The 19,984-nt window shown below is 38.8% G+C and overlaps 1 protein-coding gene across 1 annotated transcript in view; it reads right to left on the minus strand.

Moving 5' to 3' along the window:
* The window catches only part of kirrel3b (kirre like nephrin family adhesion molecule 3b), a 61,714-nt gene that overhangs the window by 20,261 nt on the left and 21,469 nt on the right, over positions 1–19,984 (minus strand). The window contains exons 4-6 of the mRNA XM_053320884.1: positions 16,349–16,499; positions 7,512–7,617; positions 164–312 (exon numbers count right to left, since the gene is read on the minus strand). Coding sequence (XP_053176859.1) covers positions 164–312; positions 7,512–7,617; positions 16,349–16,499 — 406 coding nt within the window. The remainder of the gene's footprint in view (positions 1–163; positions 313–7,511; positions 7,618–16,348; positions 16,500–19,984) is intronic.

The following is a 19,984-nucleotide window of genomic DNA, read 5'->3' on the forward strand; positions in this document are numbered from 1 at the left end:
TGAAATAAACATCATTAGTTGTCCATGGTACATCTGTCCATAATTAGGCATCAGCTGTGGTGGCAGCAGCACTTGGGGCTCAGCAACAGTAAAAATCCATAATCACACATCATCATATTGGTATTACTGGAATGCATGCAGTATTGCTTAAGGAGCCACTCACAGTAGACGTCAACATTGCGGCTGATGTTGGTGCTGCCGAGAGGGTTGGTGACCTCACAGGAGACGGGTTCTGTAAAGAAGGAGTGGTCCACAATGACCTCATACGTGTCTCCAGAGACCTCCTTGATTATACTTCCTCCTTTGGCCCACCTGATGAGAGGATTAGCAGGCAGAGAAAGGAAAGATGGTGAGAAAGGAAAAAAAAAATGAAGGAAAAGCGGGGAAAAGGCATGAAGATAGTTTTTCACACCTCTTTATGTTAACTATTGTACAAAATACTGCAGCAAGGATTCTTAGAAGAATATGAGCAAATTTCCCCGGTTCTCGCCTCATTGCACTGGTTACCCATGGTGTTCAGAATTGACTTTAAAATTTCATTGCTTGTTTTTAAATCACTGAGCAGCCTTGCCTCATATTACATTATCAACCTTACACCCCTGCTCATACTCTCAGATCTGCAGCCCAGCTGTTGCTCTCGGTCCCCCTGGGCCAGGCTTGAGATGGAGGTGAGGGGGCATGTGCTGTAAGGGCTCCACAAGTGTGACCTTACATTGAGAATCAGAGCTACCTTAGTGTTTTCAATTTTGTTTTTTCTTTTTGATTTATGCTTTAGTTCATGTATATATTCTTAAGAATTGTATTTATTGTCTTTTATCTATGTTTCTATTTCTATTCACGTCTCTGAAGCAACTTCTTTTTGAAAAGTGCTATCTATATAGAGTCATATTTATCATTATTATTACTATTATTGTCATCATCATTATTACTATTATTGTCACTATTATTATTATTAATAGCTTTCTTTTGTGTAAATAAGTAATTATTCTGGGGCAGGTTGTCTGTGCTGGCTTCAGCATATTTTTGTGGCAGCCCTCCATGCTGTGACAAGCTCCCTGGCGACACGGAGCAGACAGCACGTTCCTCATTACGCCAGGCAGAGAGTGCAGCACAGAGTGCCAGCTAAGAAAAACAAATCACAGAATGACAAATGGGTAGCTCCCCCACCTTTGAAGATGATGGTTGACACATACTGTATTACACACAACAGCTGACGTTAATAAATTGACACAGGATCACATAAAGAACATCTGTTTGTGTTTGTGAGTGATAGCTTCTGTGAGAGGGATACAGACACTCCCCACGTGTTTAGGTGAGCCTTTTATGATGTCACGGGCAGTGGCATCTCGCTCTGCATAGTGTGGATGGCTTTCTGCTGCTTCAACAGACAAGACCCATTTATAAAAGTGAAGCAAAGGCATCTGAATGTCTCGGGTCTCTTTGGAAAATTTAGATGGTGCAGTGGGACCTACAATGCATCATGCATCTAAAGGCTGCCATCTCTACAATAGAGATGTGGCTGCATGCTGATGTGGCAAATGAAAACAATGTCAATGGAACTGGTGCCTCTCTCCATTTTATATTCTTGCCAGTATGGAGAGCAGTTTTCATGGGATAGAAACTCATTTGTTTTCCATGACTAAGCTGGCCCCATGCTTGACTGAAATGCTATCATTTAAATGAGAACAGATTACCTCATTCAATCAGTAAGTGAAGTGAAGCAGAATTCTAATTGGGCTTCATGGGATTTTTTCTTTTTTTTCTTAAGACAGCAGATCTTTTCAGAGTTGTGTTCTTGTGTGACAAGGATACAAGGATGAATTAGGGCAGACAGCTGTTTCTCTCCTGTCTGGGCTTTTACATAATTGATCTAGTGGTAGTGGTCCTTATTTGTGTGTTTGTGTACAAACATGTAGTACTCAAGAAGGCCTTGGGACAGAATAAACTAACTTTATATGTACAAAGCCTTTGAGTAGCAGAATATTCCCTAAACATTATCATTTGCATGGTACAAATTGAAAGATTAAAATAATGTAAGCACCATTTTGTAAATGATGATGTCTGGGGTTGATGTTCATTTCAGTGTGACACTGAATATGAATATCACCAAGAATGTTTCCACTGCAGTTTATATGACGGTGATGATAAAGATGATGACGATGATATTAATTACACTGGAGACAGTTGCCGGTAATCCTGATGCAGACAATAATAATGATGATTAGGGCGATGACAATAATGATAATGATGATGAGGATGATGACGTTGACAACAACAGTGAAGATGATGGTGATGATGATGATCATGAATTACTACTTGTGTTAAGTTTCAAAGGTCATTATTTCCATTGGAGAGCTCAGCTGGCAAAACAATCTCTCCTTAAGGTCCATATAGTGTTTGTTCTGGTGCTTTCTATCATATCACAATTTTCCATTTCCATGACAAATAGGCACAGTGGTTATGGTTGTGATAATCAAAACCACTATAATGATGACAACAATCACACTAAAATTGATTATGGCAACTGCATTCAGTATATATTAGCGTGTCACAGTTTCAACCTACACTTCTCTATATCTCATACTGTAAGAGTTGTAACCTGGTAAGCACATATGTTTGGGTAGCCAGCTGCTATCAAGTGGAGGAGTTGAGGCTGCCAGGTTTGGGAGCCCTTGACAGTGTTTGTGAGAGCAGAGACAGAATGCCGTTGTCCACAGGGAGCATGGGAGCTCTGTTGGTGCGCTGGCTCCTGTCCAAGACTTATGTCTAAACATAGCTGGCCCAGGGTAACACAAACACCTGCATTCCCTTTGGGAGGTTAGAGGGGGCAGTGCATGCTTACTCAGTAGCTGACTCACTTTACACTGCTGTATCCTATTCAGGGATTTGATTCAGACAAAAGGTGTGAATCCTGTACGCTGTAGTGTCTGTGTGTGAGTATGAGTGTCTATCTGTGCAAGCTCATCTGTGTACAAGGTGTGTGTGTGTGTTTTTTTGTGTGTGCAGTGGTGTGTAAGCTAACACTGTTACAGATAAACAGGTCTGCCATTAATGGAAGCAGAGGATGAAGGAGAAATTGAAGAGTGGGAGAGTTTTGTATTTGCTGAATGTGATTTTAATCCAATAAAAGAGTAACAATTATATTAGGCAGGTATCTGTGCCATCAGCATCAGGACCCACAGTAAATCAGGCCCCGCAGTTATTATAAGCATGGTTAAGCACAGCACAGTGCAGTTCCATCCCTGCATATTGAAAGTGATGAATATTGAATTATTGGTGCAATATAAAATAAATATGGTTTAGTAGGTGTCACAATAACGTGCAGTCATTTTGACATGGAGATAAATTATAGAGCCGTTCTATGATCTTGTATCTACAGTATATACTGTCTATTTGGAAACAAAGACATGTTGAGGAGTATGCCATTAACTCTGGAAAATTAGGGATAACTTTGAAATCTCAGGAATAAACAACCTTCTACTGGTATTCATTTTTCTAACTTCTTGACTTAACGTTTCAGGGTTATACCAAATGTTTGTGGGTCACTACAGACTATTGATTCGGCCCAACTTTTCAAGATGATTTCCAACCTGCCAGGGTCACATTGATTTGTATGTTTGCAGGATCAGTGCACAGTAACCTACATTGTTGCAATTATGCTGTGAATTACTGAACCAGTAACATTTCAGTTGTTGCACTCTTGGCACTTACATTTTTTTATTTATTTGATATAAATTACACTACTTTCTCTCACAAAATGTAGGCACCTTTGGCTGCAGATAATGTAGGCATAAAAATATGACTAGGGAACAGTAGTCAAGTCCAAAAACAGAAGGTAGTACAGTATGAAATATATCAATTAGCTACCTGCAGGTTTATGGAAACTGTAGTGTCAATCAAAAGCAAATAAACAACCCAGCAGTACCAACTACATCACTGAAAATATACATAAGTGCGGGGAGGATTGGGATGTTATTTGCTGCAGTGCCATGCAAAGGAGGGGGTTTTGTTGTCACTTGGTGCATGGTTGTATGTGGAGACAAGGGACCTGATTTGCTTTGTTTGTTATTCTTTCTCTTTTCTCTGGTGGGTTGTTGTTTGGATCCGAAAAAAACCCTCTGTGTCTTCATCAGAGGGTGGTTGAGCGATTGTGATGCATTCTGGTTAGCCCTCCTACCATTATAAACTGTAATGAAGATGTTCCGACCCACTCGTCTTTCCCTCTAAAAGAGCGTTGATTCCCTGAGTGCTGACTGAAACACATGCCCATTACTCTTACTTCATTCACACTTTCATCACCACTTTCATCCTCTCTTCCAACCTCTACCTCCACACACCAATTGCTCTCAGATCCCTCGACTTCCTCCCTCTTCACTCTCCCCTTGAGCTGCGATCTGGCAAAAGTTCAGGTATATGTAGAAATATATCTAATTTCCATTTTCACGTTAAAAGTTAGATTTATTAAACCAGTGTGGCAATCAAGAAACCATGATTTTGACTAGTGCACCTACTGCCTTGGGTCTCTGTCTCATGTGTCCATTCAATTGGGGATGGCAAAGTGGCGCAGTGCACATTGGGAATGAATGGCTCTCCCGGGGATGGAAAAGAGGCCATCCGTCTCAGAACTACTTTGTCCTTGTGCTGTATCTGATCTGGGGTAGACAGAGTGTATTAGCACTGAATAATGGCCCCACACTGCTTGACCAGCTTCCTGCCCTCTTCTGTGATATTGCTCTCTGGAGGGGGAATTTGTGGGGGGCTCACTAGTTGAGGCCTCTCAGGCAAGGCATTATGAGGTCCAAAAATCCCCTGTCTATGCCCTGAACTCCAATGGTGCATGGGAGTCCTGAAGCGCTTGTATAAATTGCAGATAAATCTAAATGGGAGACTATGAAACTGGAGAACTGGTGGAGAGTATAAACTTAAAATATGAAAAGTTATTAGTCTGTCTGGATATTATTTAATCCTACAGTGGATTGTGTCAGTGACAAAAAGCCAGACAGTAAAACGACGGCAAGAGAAAAGAGAAAGAAAGAAAGAAATAACTTAGAGAGTGGGAAAGCAGCAGTTTTAGCTTCTTTTGGCTTCAACCTTCAACCCTTTTTCATTTTGTAGTTTGTCAAACTAAAAGAAACTGCCACTACACTACATCTTCACCCTTGATACCCTAGGGAGAAGTCTGATTCTAGCATCGATCCAGTCTCATAACAATATATACCTTTGCAGGTGCAATAGACATCCTGTCTCTGCTGTGCACCGACACGATCAAATACAAACCTTGTTTTCCACAATATCATTGCCCTTCCTCCTCCTTCTTTCTTCCCTCTCTTTCGTTTTCAAAAGGGCAGAATCCTTCAAAAAGAAAACATCTCTGTTTTGCCACCTGTGAGTGTGTTGTACATCCATTTCTTTTCCCAGTACCATTACAAGATTCAGAGCGGTTAATTCCCTTTGCTATCGATTTCATTCCATTTATTTTTCACTGTGATTTGAAACCTCCCACACAGAAAACCATCGCTTGACAAATCACTTCAGAATTACACTTCTAGAGGGCCATGTAAGAATTTATGACAATAATTAATGTTATTTTGTTGTTTCTTCACAACTACACATGTAGTAAGAAAAAAATACAAAATTGGTTCTAACAAGCGCACCTGGAAATGGACATATCACAAAGGTTTAAAAAAAAAAGAGAGAGAGGAAATTGAGTGCTAAGTGCTAATTAGCCGTTGGTAAGCTTTTTGGTAAGCAGTTTATGTTTATTTTGTTACTTGTTGTGTTATCTTTTAATACAAGCTGCCAGGCTACGTTTCATCTCCAACTGTATTTTCAGCAGTGTTGTGTCGTGTGTAAAAGATGGCCATCAACACACTTTATAGTTTGGATTATAACAGATATGGGAAAAGGACTGATTTGTGAATTTTCCATAAACAATATTATATTAATTTTAATACCAGCAAAGAATACCTTAAAATTATGTTCTTATTAGATGATTCTGCAGCACACTATTTATATCCAGTTCCAATTTATTAAAATTTAAGTATACTGTATGTGTATTGTAGAAATAAATGGTTAAAAAAACACACTGGAAAACAAAAAAGAAGAAGAAGAAAAAAAACAAAAAAACAAACAGCAATAAACAGAAAGAGCTTTGCAGATTTATCAAATACCAACACTCTGACTTTAGGGTTTTTGACACACATATAAAGCCATCTCAATATGTATTAATGCACTGCTGTCAAAAGTGTCAATTACTTCAGGACATTTAAATCCCTTGACATGTTTTTCTTTTGTATTTGCAATTTAAAAACAGAATTGAATTACTTTTTGTCGGTAAGCTTCACATAACTGCCAAAATGAAAACATATTCTCAAAACCTTTAGCAAGCAAAATAGAGACAATATGGAGGTGATGCCTACATTATAACGACTAATCATTAAGTCATAACGCTTAATTGCAGTGGCAGTCAAGTCTGTATTCTTGCTGGGTTTTGAGCCACTGAAGAAACTGTTTTCTTTATTCTTAAGTTGATGTATCTGTGGTTTACCTTAAATGAAGCAGGAAGAACACTGAAGTCACTTGTACTTGCTGATGGCATCAACTTTTAGCAAGTAATGTCCAATCACATTCATGTAGAAGTACAATGCAGACTTATTAGCAAATTATTTTTGTGAGAGGTATTGTTATTTAATTTCTTTGTTTCATTTGTTTCAGCAGACATAATGATGTTATAGCAGCGTAAGAAGAGATCTGACAATAATTACCACCATCAATGACAAAGTATTAAAGGCAGAGTCAGCAATTCTAAACCAATACACTTTTTGTCAAATTCAACAAATATCTCCTCATGGTCCTCTAACTGGCTGCTCTGTGTGGGCTGAAAATATATCTAGTGTCCATAAACAGCACTGGCTCTATAAATGGGCATGTAAACACAACACTACTCTGGCCAATCAGCAACAGGGGGCATTTGTGCTCTTGCACAAGACAGAGGGAAGTCATCAGAACAGCTGTCTGTGTAAGAATGATTGAATGATGTGGGAAGGCTGGTGAATTGGAGAAAGAGAGGCTGCAGCCAATTCACATAGAAAGTGTTTACTCACTGAACAGATGTGCTTCTATTTTATTAAGTATATCAATCCGAGTCTGTTTCTGCCACGTTTAGTGAAGCGTAATCTGAGTAGGCAGCTGTTTAAATCACACAAACATCCTTCTGTATGTGTTTTGAACTTATCAACCCTATCAATAAATCAATAAATACAAACACTTTCCTCCTGTGGAGCCGACATACAAACTATTGTGGTTCAGTACATTTCTGCTCTCAGTCAGTCTGTTGAAGGCAGTTTGTCCGGCCGCTGTCTTCTCAGCTCCCCGCAGAGAGGCAGAGAGTGTGGATACCAACAATCTTTCCCCAAAATGACTGACTGATATGATTGGGTTGTTTATGAATTATTCATTGATTTCTTGTGCGTTTTCTCTAAAAACTGGTTTAGGTCTGTTCATGATCTTACCTGTACAGTGTAACAGGAGGGTTGGCCTTTGCAGAACAGTGGAATTTGACAAGGTTGCCCTCTAGAACAGGCTGAGGCTCCACTGAGAGATTGACAAGTGGAAGATCTAAAGAAAAAAGAAAAAAGAAAAAGTAAGAAAAAAACAGTTATCCGATTACAGTTCGGCAATCTCCTCAAAATATTCTGTAGTGAATTGTAAACTTAAGACAAACACTATGTTGATGACTTTTTTGTCTCTGAATGTGACATATAACAGATTTTGCAGAAGAGACTAAATAGACACCTCATAAATAGATTAGAAAACATTCAACCTCAAAAGAAAAGAGCCAAACACATTGACAAGCAAAATACATTCTCAGATTTATTCAGGTGACTTATACACATTTGCAAAATGTCTTTTCTTGTGACCCAAAACAAACTGATTTGGCAGTCTTTTATGTAGCTGTACTGTAGCACATGTTCTGTGTTGTGGATAAATAGCTCCACTTTAAACCAGTAGGAGAAAATCTTTTTATTTGGATTATTTTACTACACACTGTGGGAGCACATAGGACAGTTATGACAACCTATCACAGGCAGCATTTTATCCTAAATAATAGGCAATTACTCCTGAATAATTTGAGACCCTATTTTAATCTTCCTGCCACCCACCTAGGGGTCTAGACCCATTTGTTGAATAACACTGTAGCTTATTACACAGGTGTGGGAGAGAACATGTTATTTTTATCCGCATATATTCATCAGCAACGTTATAAGGAGCGAATCAAAGGAAAACTTGACTTAATAATGAGTTTCAGTAAAGGGCAATTTGCAAACAGTGAATAATCTGTAGTGCAATCCACCGCAATTAAAACAATGAACAACCTCAGTGATGCAGTGCAATTAAAACAGTTCTTAGAATAACAAGCATTCAGATTATGCTAATTTAATAAACAACTTAATTTATCCTAATTGACAAAGGTGGGATTCTTTTTGAAGATACGTGTTAATTTCCATATCAATCCTGTCCCGTGTGAAACAAACAGCTCTTTACCCTGCAGACTCAGAGAATGAATTTAAAGTAGGTGAAACGATTTGTCAGGGTTTCTAAGTAGATGCGGGTATTGGAGGGCTTTGATGCAGTGAGGCAAAATCACAAAGAAATTACCTATAGCTGACTAGAAGTTGTTCCTTAAATATATTTATAATGTTTATGAAGTTTTTCCTATCAACACAATTCATACAGTGATATGATGTCAAAGACATCAAGTACTGGCTGAACGTTTGCGGACACATTGTGCATTCATTTTTACTTTATACATGGTTGCATGTAATTTGACATGTATGAGTTGGTTATGCCCTATTCAACACAAAGTGGGGCAACTGTATCCATATGTAAGGTGAGTGAACAGGATATTTGTATTAAATCCTGTTGCCTACAGAAATGGTATGAAATAATACAAAAAAAATCCTAAAACTTAAATTATACATAATCATTTAAAAAACTTAATATTTCACTTGCCCTTGCACCTCAACTTGTACATCATGTACATCATGTCATTATCATTTGCCATTGGTAGTACCAGCAGCATCCTGGTAAGGCACCAAATAGAGTGTATTAGTTATTTGAGTGAAATAACTGGTTCTGGATTTGATGCTGGTGCAGCCATCTGCTTCAAAGGTGTACTATGTCTATCTTCTCTGTGTTCATTAATACTAATGTAATAACCAGGGAGAGAGTTTGGATGAGGATGAAGAGCAGGAATAGAAGTGGTTGATCCACAAATAATTATAGAAGCACACAAACACTGCAGTTAAGCAGCCAAACACTGTATAGCCACGGAGAGGGAGTCTGTGATATTGTGTGTGTGTGTGTGTGTGTGTGTGTGTGTGTGTAGGCATGAAGTGTAGGAAAACAGTTTTTTACCCTGTGGCAGTGCAGATGCTTTAGGTTGGCTCAGCTGCCACAAAGCCCCTGAGTGGTCCAGGTGTCGTATTCCTCCCTACTCACACACACACACCATATTCCCCATCAGCAAACTTATTTACCCCCAGGACAGTTGCCCCCCCCCTCCTCCACCCCAACAACCACTCTACCACCTTCAAATCCACGAGCCCCACCTGTGCCAGTTCTTCCCAGGCCAGTAAAGAAAACAACAACATTGTAAATCCTGGAAGACTGAGGGCCACAATGAACCAGTAAGTCTATCCAGGTAGTGAGCAGTTAATTATGTGTGTGTGTGTGTGTGTGTGTGTGTGTGTGTGTGTGTGTGAGTGTGTGTGTGTGTATGTGTTGGCATATATAAGCACAGACGTATGTGTGCACATGAAAGGGCAAGTGGGTGTGTGTCATATAATAAAGCAAGAAACCTAAGTGTTAACATCTCACTAGGTGTTTTTAGCATTGCGAGTGGTTAATTGTGTGGACAAAAATGTGGGCAGAGGGAACCTCAGGGGCAAAATGACAGATGTGGCAGTGGTGGAGGTGGTGATAAAATACACCAAGATGCAGAGAGAGGCAGGCATAAAAAGACAGTGAGGCAGATCTGGAGGTGGTGCCTGTGCTAATAGATATAGTAATGTCAAAGCTAATTCACAGCACCTTTTCACTAGAAGTGTTCTTATACTGTACTTTTCAATCATGCCAACCTTCTCCTCTTGTCTTGCCGGCAAGAGACTTCTAAGGACACAAATGCTCATTACTGTCAGTTTGGCTACAAATTAATAATCTTTTCAATGGTGGTGGCATAGTAACAGACCCTCTCACAAAAAGGCCTCAGTCCCTCTCAGCAAGGGGTAGTGTCATGATGACTTTACATCTATTTCTAAGTCAGAAGAGCAATTTGTAAGATAGTTCCAAACCCCCTGATGATCCAATACCAGAGACAGCCATGGGAGAAACAAAAGTCTGCCAGCAAGAGCCCTGGGTGTGAGTCAGGCACTGTAACCTTTGACCCCTCAGATATGACAGACATCTACTTAATAAAGAAGTCAATTTGTCACTTTAATGTATAAATGCATGAGTTGCAGAGTGAGAGCACTAGAGGCATCATGCGACAGCACATCAATATGCAAGACTGTTAATTCCTCAGATTTGTCAAGAGAGTAGTAGCAAGGGAGAGAGAGTGGGAGGGAGGGATGGATGGATGGATAGAGGGAAAGGGGTATAGTAGGACTCTTCAGAGCTCCAGTGAAAACAACAGGATGAATGGGGGGGTAGTGTTATAGTTGGCCGACAGCTTTTGATCGGTTAGTTCAAAGTGGAGACCAGATGGTGTTTTTGGAACAATCTTCCAACTTCACTCTGTTTCCTGGAGATAGTGCCAACATAAATTGTTTTTTCCCTTTCTTAAAGCTCAATTTCCAATCTCCCTGGGTCACTGTAGACAGCTGTTCTCCAGTAGGACCAGCCTCAAACTCCAGGAGTGGCGGCTGCGTCTGAAGGATGGGGGATCTGCCTGTGGGGCATCCGCTCGTGGCTTACAGCCTTAGCAATATGGGCACACTGTCATATGGCTGGCTGAGTGGAATACTTCAGGGAAGAGAAGACTAACTGACAACCTGAGGTCCAACATATTGATCATGAGATATTAAACTGTGAAACAGCAAAGAATTTACTGAGGTAAATGAAGGCAGATGTTTGTTATGCATACAGCAGGCTGAATAATGAGCTCTGTATTCCTGGTAACACATCTGTAAGTGTCTGTATGTGTTCATGAGCATCAAAGTTTTGTTAATGATGCAACCAGAGGATAGTAGTCATAGCTTATCCGATTCAGGGTGCTGGATGTGTGACATTTAGTAGTCACGTCTTTACATAGCCTAACATACAAAATGACATAACTTAATTCTGTATAACAGCATCATTAGACCTTAATCTAATGTACAAAAAATTCTTATCCTTTATACTCTTTCACTCTCACTTTCAAATTCCCTCTCAGATGAATTTGCCATTATCTGCTTGATTAAGCAGGGAGAGCATGTAGCTGAGCCAGCTACAAAAACAAATCATCCCCAATTGCACATCTGCATGTTCTTTATTAATTAGTCTCAACAAATGGCATTCATTTTCCCCCCACATGGCTCAGCTTGTTTGCAATGCAAACACACAGAGAACCTTGGCTTTGCTCGTCCCTAGCGCATTCATTTCCCACTACGTGTTTGAAGGCATGTCTCTATGTGGGGCAACACTCTGCAGATATGCAGCTGGACTAGAAAATATTTGAGGGATATTTTAAGTTACGTGATGAGTGGGATTTTGTGGGACATAAGACTGTAGCATCAGAATAATATTTCACTGCAGTGGTTTTATGCCGCGGGGTAGGAAAGTTTACACTGATTAAAAATCCAAAGGGCGTAATGCAAGTAAAGTCGTGTAGCTGGAGAAAACAGCATCAGGGGGTAGACACCCCTCTGCTATCAAATAATTACAGTCAGCTAATGGACTGGTATGGACAACTGAAGTCAGCAGTCTAACCAGGGTTCTGAATCACCGCTGTTGGCTTTAAATCCCTCTCATTTTGACAACATCACCAGTACATACTGTATTTAGATGCTAATTTGTCTAACCCGAGGTCAGATAACTCTGTATGAACTTCTGTGGGAATAAAAATGCTGAGGTGGATGTAAATCATGAGCATTAAAGTGATGATAAAATAAAATACTGTTGTGAAATGCATTGGATTTAGGGCTGGTTTAAGCTGTGGGCAATGTGCCAGGTTGTGTTTCGATTACTCTCATTTGGATTGTCATAAGGATGAAGCTGAGAAAAAAAGGGCACCTAGGCTTGTAGGTGAGTGGAATATGAAATGTTGAGAAGGCATAAAGAATGAAACCTTGTGTTGCCAATAAAATAATCTTACTAATATGGACAAATAGAAAACTCTGGCTAGGAAATACATATTTTTTAACACATGCATTTTGCATTAAGTGATGCCAGCACAAACATTTTAGGAAATATGCTTTTTTGCTCTCTGACTGAAAGTTATATAAGAACATCAATATTAATTTAATCTCTGTGCATTCAATGCAGAAACTAGCACACAGAGTGTCAGAGAAATACTTGTAACAGTATTAAACATATGTTCAATAGCTTTCAATAGATCATTTCCATTCTACAACATGCAAAGGAACTTGAATGTAATTTTAAGTTCTTTGCATTAAGCGTGACATTGTGTAGAGACCTTATCCTTGGTTGGCGACTATCCATTTAATGAATTGTACATTTGTTTTAAATTGTGAATTGGACCCCCCCTCCAAAAAACCCCCCCAAAAAAACAAAAAAAAAACTGAGTGAAACTTCAGATACAAGTCAGAGTTAGGACTTTATCAGTTGTATTATTTGTAGTGCTTATCGTGGAACGTATGCCATGCAAGACAAGACAGGATGTTGCTGTGCATGGCCTTGGACATTTACAGCTCCTATGTGCACAGAAACTAACCATTGCTCATCATGTCATTATTATACAACACTGGATCATACCAGTTTCTTTAACAAAAGGACTTTTCTTACTGTCATGAATGATGCCCATAGTATCATTCACAAGTGAAAGCTTGAAATGTTGTCTATTACAGCATATGGAAACATTTGCATTTTGAGTGATGCATATCTGAATAGAAATGGCACAAAGCCCAAGCACGCAAACATTTCAATGTGACAGAAACAAGAACATTTTGATACCCAACTGTCCAGTATATGGTGAGTGTATTTTGATAGAAACATCCAACACTGCCAACAATTATGTATCACTAATGTTAGATCCAGAGGAGCTACTAGTTCTTGATGTAGAATAGAAAGAACACTCAAGCATAGTCCAAGTGTTACATGCACTTCACAAGCTGACAAGAAGTACATGAAGGAACCGTTGCTTTAATAGGTATAGGGCGAGATATGAGAATGTGAAATATTCACTAAGAGAATGAGTGAACAGAATAAAAAGTTTCAGTTTCTGTTCCTACTGTGCTAAAGAGGTAATACCTGCTCTCCTCTCTTGCATTCTTTATTGCCTGACAATGGTCTATAAATGAATAAATATAGAAAATGCTAGGAATGAACTTTGTTTATTATTGTTTTATTATAAACAATTCATTTACAAGCATCCAAATATGGTCAATTCTGTCTCCAAAAGTCCAAGATGGTCCGTCTAGGTGGCTACGTCCATATTTTTTTTACAGTCTATGATATGTAGTTAACAGGGCGATGGGATATTTGGCTACAGGGATGCTTGAGGAAAGTTTGTTGTATACAGCATTAGAATGAATAAATGAGTCTGAGTATCATCAAAGCATATCTATCTTTGTGAGTTTTTAAAGTGTGCATGCATCCATTCATTTCTGTCATCTATCTCCCATGTGTTATATGTTGTCCTGTGCATGTGTTTATTCCTTTGAGCCCATTTGTAAGTGTGTGCTGTGTCTAGACTGGCTGAATCTTTACTGGTCATCATTCTATATAGCTGCCTCTGTCCCAATTCAGGTTTTGGATCCTCTGCATAGTCTGTTTTTCTAGACTAAATAAATCATGACAGGCAGATGACAAAGCTTTTTCAAATTTGTCTGATCTGAGGGGCTGTTACTGTAATCAGTATCTCATAATCCATTATGTGTCACTCATTTTTGATGAAACACAGAAGCAGTCATTGTTATGTAGCATGGTAGATTTTTGGTTCAGGTGCTAAATAAACAGTTTGAAAAGCCTCCATACGGCATAAAAATAAAAAATAAAAAATAAAAAAACTGAACCTGAGCATGAACTCTAGTATCTGTTCTTATTATCAGCATGGACACACTATCACTGTATTACCTGTCAAGTAACTTTTACAACAGGTATTTACACTTTGTTGACACAGTTGAAGCCAATTTCCTGGTGATAAAATGGCATCTTTTGAATCGTGTGGCATCCTCTAAAAGACCCACTTTTGTTGGCTGTTTCCTTTGAAGATGGGACACAGCGATTGTGTCCTGCCATAACAGACACTTCCCATACCAGACTGAGGCCAGACCTATTCAAACCAATGTGGTGTCTGTTCCCTCAAGAGATGGAGGTCAAGTTTTATCTGCTATATCCCCCTTGCCAGTTTTTCATCATTTATTTGTCTACCTCCCAATTTTATTGTAACAGAAAGACTGGGTGCCACACATTAGCTGCTTATTTTTTGGTATGCATAGTGCATTCACATTTATAGGGGTATCCAGTACAGATTGGAATTGCCAGCCTCCAGCACTATTATTTGAGGGAATGGAATTTTAGCATTTCTTCAAAAGGTGTATATATATATACATAATTATATACATAATTATAGAAAACTCAGATATGCATAGCTTTTTAAAAAGCAACAGAAATTTCGCGAGCACACATGTCTCTGCAGTAGGCATGTATTTTGGGTTTCTTTCATGTGTCTTCAGAACAGTTTACAATTCGGTGTTTTGTTCAAAGCTAGATATGATGTACATCTGCACCACAATATGTTTGTGTATTTTTTTGTTGAAAAGAACACAGCGTGTATCAAATGCTGTTGTTGAGCCAAGAACCTTGTAATCAAATTAGGAAGCATTGAAATTAAGCAAATTGATACCCATCACAAATGAATCAAAGTTCAATTACAGCATATTTCATTTCAGGAGCAGCTTAATTTGGAAGTGGATCTTAGCAAAAACTCTGGAGGCTCTGCTGAACTGCGATGAACACTTTACCTGTCAAGTCAGAGGAGGGGAGCGGGGAGTGAGGACGAGAGGTTTAGCCTTGTGGGAGACAATTTGAATCTCGACAATTAGTCTCTGCTGTCGCTCAGTTTGATCTCACACTGTGAATAATGTTTTCAGGAGCTTTAATTGTGTAAAGAGCACATTTTGGAATGCTAATGACAAATCTGCTGCACTCATTTTTCAGGGTTAAATCATACATTCAGAAGCGAGGATGATGCTATGATGGCGAGCATTTATAACAGACACATCATTATACATGGTGACAAATCAGTTTACATGTGGGCAGACTTCCCTCTCTGACTGCATGACAAAAAAATGATGAGGACAAACTGCAAGGGTTGCAAACACTAACAACGGTTAATCATTTTTATTCCTGCGCTTGAGTTGGCCTGATCATGCCGTGCCCGCTCTTGCCATGCTTGCCTCTTGTGGTGTACATAATGAAAAGAATGGGGCCGTCAGTCATAATGGCTCTCTAAATAGCATTTTCTGCTTTATTAGTCATACTTAATGGTGTTGAAGGGGCTATGAGTGATGCAAAATCCCTTTGTTCAAAACCCTTTTCTTACTGTGAACGGTTCTTGATCGAAAAAAGATTCCCTGACAATTGAAGCTGAATGTGTTTTACACGCTGGGCTTACTTTGCCTATTTTAGAGGGGAATTGTGCATGCTCTCATCAAAAAGATTGATGGCATGAGCAAGGAAATAAAAGAGGTGGAGACAGTGTGCACAGAGCTACAGCAGACAGGTAGTTGGACCAAAAAGACAATTCTATTCATTTTTAGATGGACAGCTCCTTTGATATTTCATGATGGTGAACAAAAAAAAGGGATGCATCACCAATTCTTCTACCCACCTACATGGTGTATGGAAGTAAAATGGAAACCAATAATAAATATCCATCAGAGCTTAAAATGAATCCTAGCTGTTTACAGAATATTAGTCACTTATGCCTGTCTGACAGTTTTATGCCTTTATATGTAAAATTAAGAAATGCATGTTATACTTTGCCCCCATCTGTACTGATCACTGACCATGGAACTTTATGAAATATGAAACTAAACAGTAAGAGTGGGGGGGGGGGGGGGTGGCACTGAAAGAAACAGAAATGAGGAGATAAAGAGTGGCAAAGAGGAAGAAGAGGTGTGCTTACGCTGGATGTCAATAGTGACACTGGTCTCCTTGCCATTGGGGACTGCCTTGTTTGATGCCTTACAGATGATCTGCTGGCCTGTCTCGATGTTGGAAGGCGATAGGTAGAGGTTGCTCACGGTGCTTTCTCTCCTGCCATCCCGGAGCAAGGTCTGCAAAGAGTGAAGAGCAAATGAGTAAAGTTGACAGTAAGATTAATGTTTGAAGTATCTACATCTGTACCAAGTATCAGTTGGTCAGATGTATGGCCATGCTGGAAACTTGGATCAACATAATTCATATATTCCAAATACTGTATACCCAAAGCTTAGGCATATTGGACTGTAACTTCCAAAGTTCAAATTCAAGTTGAGATTTGAAAAAGTTTAAATGAGATAAAAAAAAAGAGGTTTAACTTAACAGTTCACTAGATAAGCTAGATAAAAATAAAATAAAGGCAGTAAATTCATGAACACAAACATCTTGTCCCTTGGAGAACCTGAAGCAAACCGTCAAAACACTCCAGCCTATAGTTTTACTCCAAGCCTGATTGATATGAAAAAAAAAAAGAAATATGTTTTTTGAGCCTCTTTTGTGTGTCTAGAGAGCTGCGCTCTAGTGCATGGCTTGTCATACTCCACAAAGAAAATCAATCTTCTTTTCAGCACTCATCCTCTGAGCCCTCCATTGTGGAAGCCATCTGGAATCGGTTGGTAGAGCTCAGTAGCTCTCCCTCTCCCTCAAACGCTTGGGGGAGGGCTCTGGGAGTCTATGTTAACCAGTGCGGGACAGAACAAAGTCACTGACTAGAACAAATTGCGTGGGCAACAGGGCACAGTGTGGTCAACCACAAAGTCAAGATGCATTTCCCTGCCATCTCTTTAAAGGAGACTTGCTGTTGCCCTGTGTTTGTAAAGAAAACAAAACCTGCAATAGTAAAATAAATGAAACAACTTCTTAATTTAGAAACAGAACTTAGAAGATCTACTATAGTATGTTGACCAGAAGGGGCTCAGAGTGGACTTGCTTTATTGCACTGCTACCCTTGGATTAGCCTCACAAAAGTATGGATTTCTCCATTTCTCCATATATATATATATATATATATATATATATCCAAATGTTATTGCACTTATAGTACAATGGGTTCAACCTCTAGACAGGCACAAAAGGTAAGGTGACATGTCATGACTGAAACTTAGCCCAGTACATTATATTTAAGTTCAAGAAAGCTAAGGAGCCTATACTTTCAACCACTATAATCACTACTCATTAATCATTAGCTGAGTCAGTGGCTCATTGTCAATGTACAAACTAGTAATTATCTCCTCAGTTTCCCTACTATCATGCAGGAGCTTTATTTATTTATTTTTTATTATTTTTATGCCTTTATTCAGATAGTAACTGGCAGAGAGGCCAACAGGAAACAGGGAGAGAGAGAGAGAGAGAGGGGAATGACCTGGCCAAACTCAAACCACGAACGCTGTGATTATGTGGCATGTGCTCTAACCACTCCACCAACAGGGCGCTCCAAGGGGGACTTTATTTTTAATAAAACTCTAATCTGTGTGCCATCCTTCTCACTTGAGTATACCATAATCTCAATAATATAATTAAAATGTCATTGAAGTTGTAAACTGAAATGACAAGACATTGAATGTGGGCTCTTTTTATCTAAGCACTTTATAGTTCAAGTACCTTAAGGCATCTCTTAAGTGGCATATCACATGAGAACATCTGTACAATTGGATTGAAGATAAACATGTTTTTTTAATTGTTTTATTGTTTTCTTTTTCTTCTGTGTAGTAATGAGCAATTTCCAGTATAGGGATGTTATGAATGCCATCCGTGTGCCTGTGAAGTCCATTTGTATGTGAGGAACCATGTGATGAAATTCATAGTTGTGCGTGAGTCACTTCTAAAGCAGAACACATTAGCTGTCAGACCTGGGATATGTCAATGTAATATCCTTTCTGACACAATCAGGATTGTTTCCCTCGTCGCTCCAGACCTGTCTGAAGTCATTAATCTTTGAAAGGGGGTTAGCTGACTGCTGCATTGAATTCAACACCATGCCACATTACAAACTGATACATTTTCATATCACTGCCTGGAGCCTATGAGAAGAATACTTTTAACCATGTTAGAAGAGGCAGAGGTAACAAGATTGAGACGGAAAGGGTAGCTTTCTTTCTAGTATATTTTAACGCTGCATTAGATGATTTCTGACTGCTAGAGGAGTCAAATAATCATACCACAAATAGCAGGAACTGTGCAACATGGTCATCCCATTGAAGCCTGCTTTTTTGGAGCCTCCTGAATTCGAATTTAATATGGGCATTTAAGGCCTGGGCTTGTTTACAATATCTTCCTGCAAATTATTTTTATTAGATATTTATGCTGCAGCTACAAAAGCCCAAAGCTAGCTATGTATTATAGCAATAGCTAACTTAACTTGGCTTAAAGGGATAGACCCCAGAAACTAGCTGGAACTACTTTTTTCAACATCAAAAGCGGGCCAGAACTCTGCTCACAGGACACAGTAGGAGAAAAGACACTGCTGATGCACGACACTGATGGTGAAGATGTCATACAACTTCATGTCAAAAAACCCGAACTGTCCCTTTAAAGCTGCAACTTGCAGCTTTAACTTAATGAGAAAGTGACCTATCAGTAGAAGACCAGCCAGTGGCTTGAAAAAGCCTGTACAAGTAGGATAGTGGGATTATCTAATTAAACATTAACTAAATCATTTAAAAAAACAGCCAAAACAAAAGGATTATCTACTCAATAAAACTTGATGTACTGCCAGCCAAGCTAATTCATTGTTAGCCCTGAACTAGTACTGTATTTACTTTGAACCTCTACTCTACCTGTATTTAACACAATGTTAATGGTGCTGATAATCCATATGAAAGTTTCAATTGTAATTGGCTGATATTTTACTGCCAAATTCATCAAAACACTGAGCTGTCTTCAAATGTGACATTAGATAAGATCTTATTATAGTATACTTTTTTATTACAACAGTCTTTCAGAGATTACATTCATGCTAGAATTCACCAAAACATCCCACTGTTTGATTCTGAGATCAAACAAGAAAAGGTTTGAGTCTTGAGTAATGAGCATAATTTAAAGCAAGCATAATACGACCATAAAAATAAAAAAAAAAAATCTGATGATCAGGTTAGCTAGCAACTGTCGTTTCCCGTGTTAAATGTTTATGCACCATTTCCTATGTGGTCAAATGCATGTATAACATGTATACAAATGCTGCATGGTGGCTGTGGTATGACATCACAATAAATGTTTTCGGATTTATTTATTCATGTTGTTTTATTTTTTTCCCAACAAAAAATCAAACAGAAAAACTCAACATTAAAAAGCTTCTTTACACTGTCAATCTCATTTACTTAGAATAATAAAAATGTGCTCAGTCCAATGAATCACAGTAAGTGGATGTCTTGATGACAATGCTTGAGACAATATTTACTTGATAAAGCTTAGCTTTAAATGAACATGAATTGTGATTTAGGACTGGCTTAATTGTAAAGCCATATCATCTCAGATTTGCATTTAATTATCTATCTTGGTTCATATATGATGGTGGAAAACATAACATTGTTGTATTCCTCATGTTTTATGATAATTGTGCCCT

Source organism: Scomber japonicus, chromosome 6 (genome assembly GCF_027409825.1).
Source record: "Scomber japonicus isolate fScoJap1 chromosome 6, fScoJap1.pri, whole genome shotgun sequence".
Lineage (NCBI taxonomy): Eukaryota > Metazoa > Chordata > Actinopteri > Scombriformes > Scombridae > Scomber > Scomber japonicus.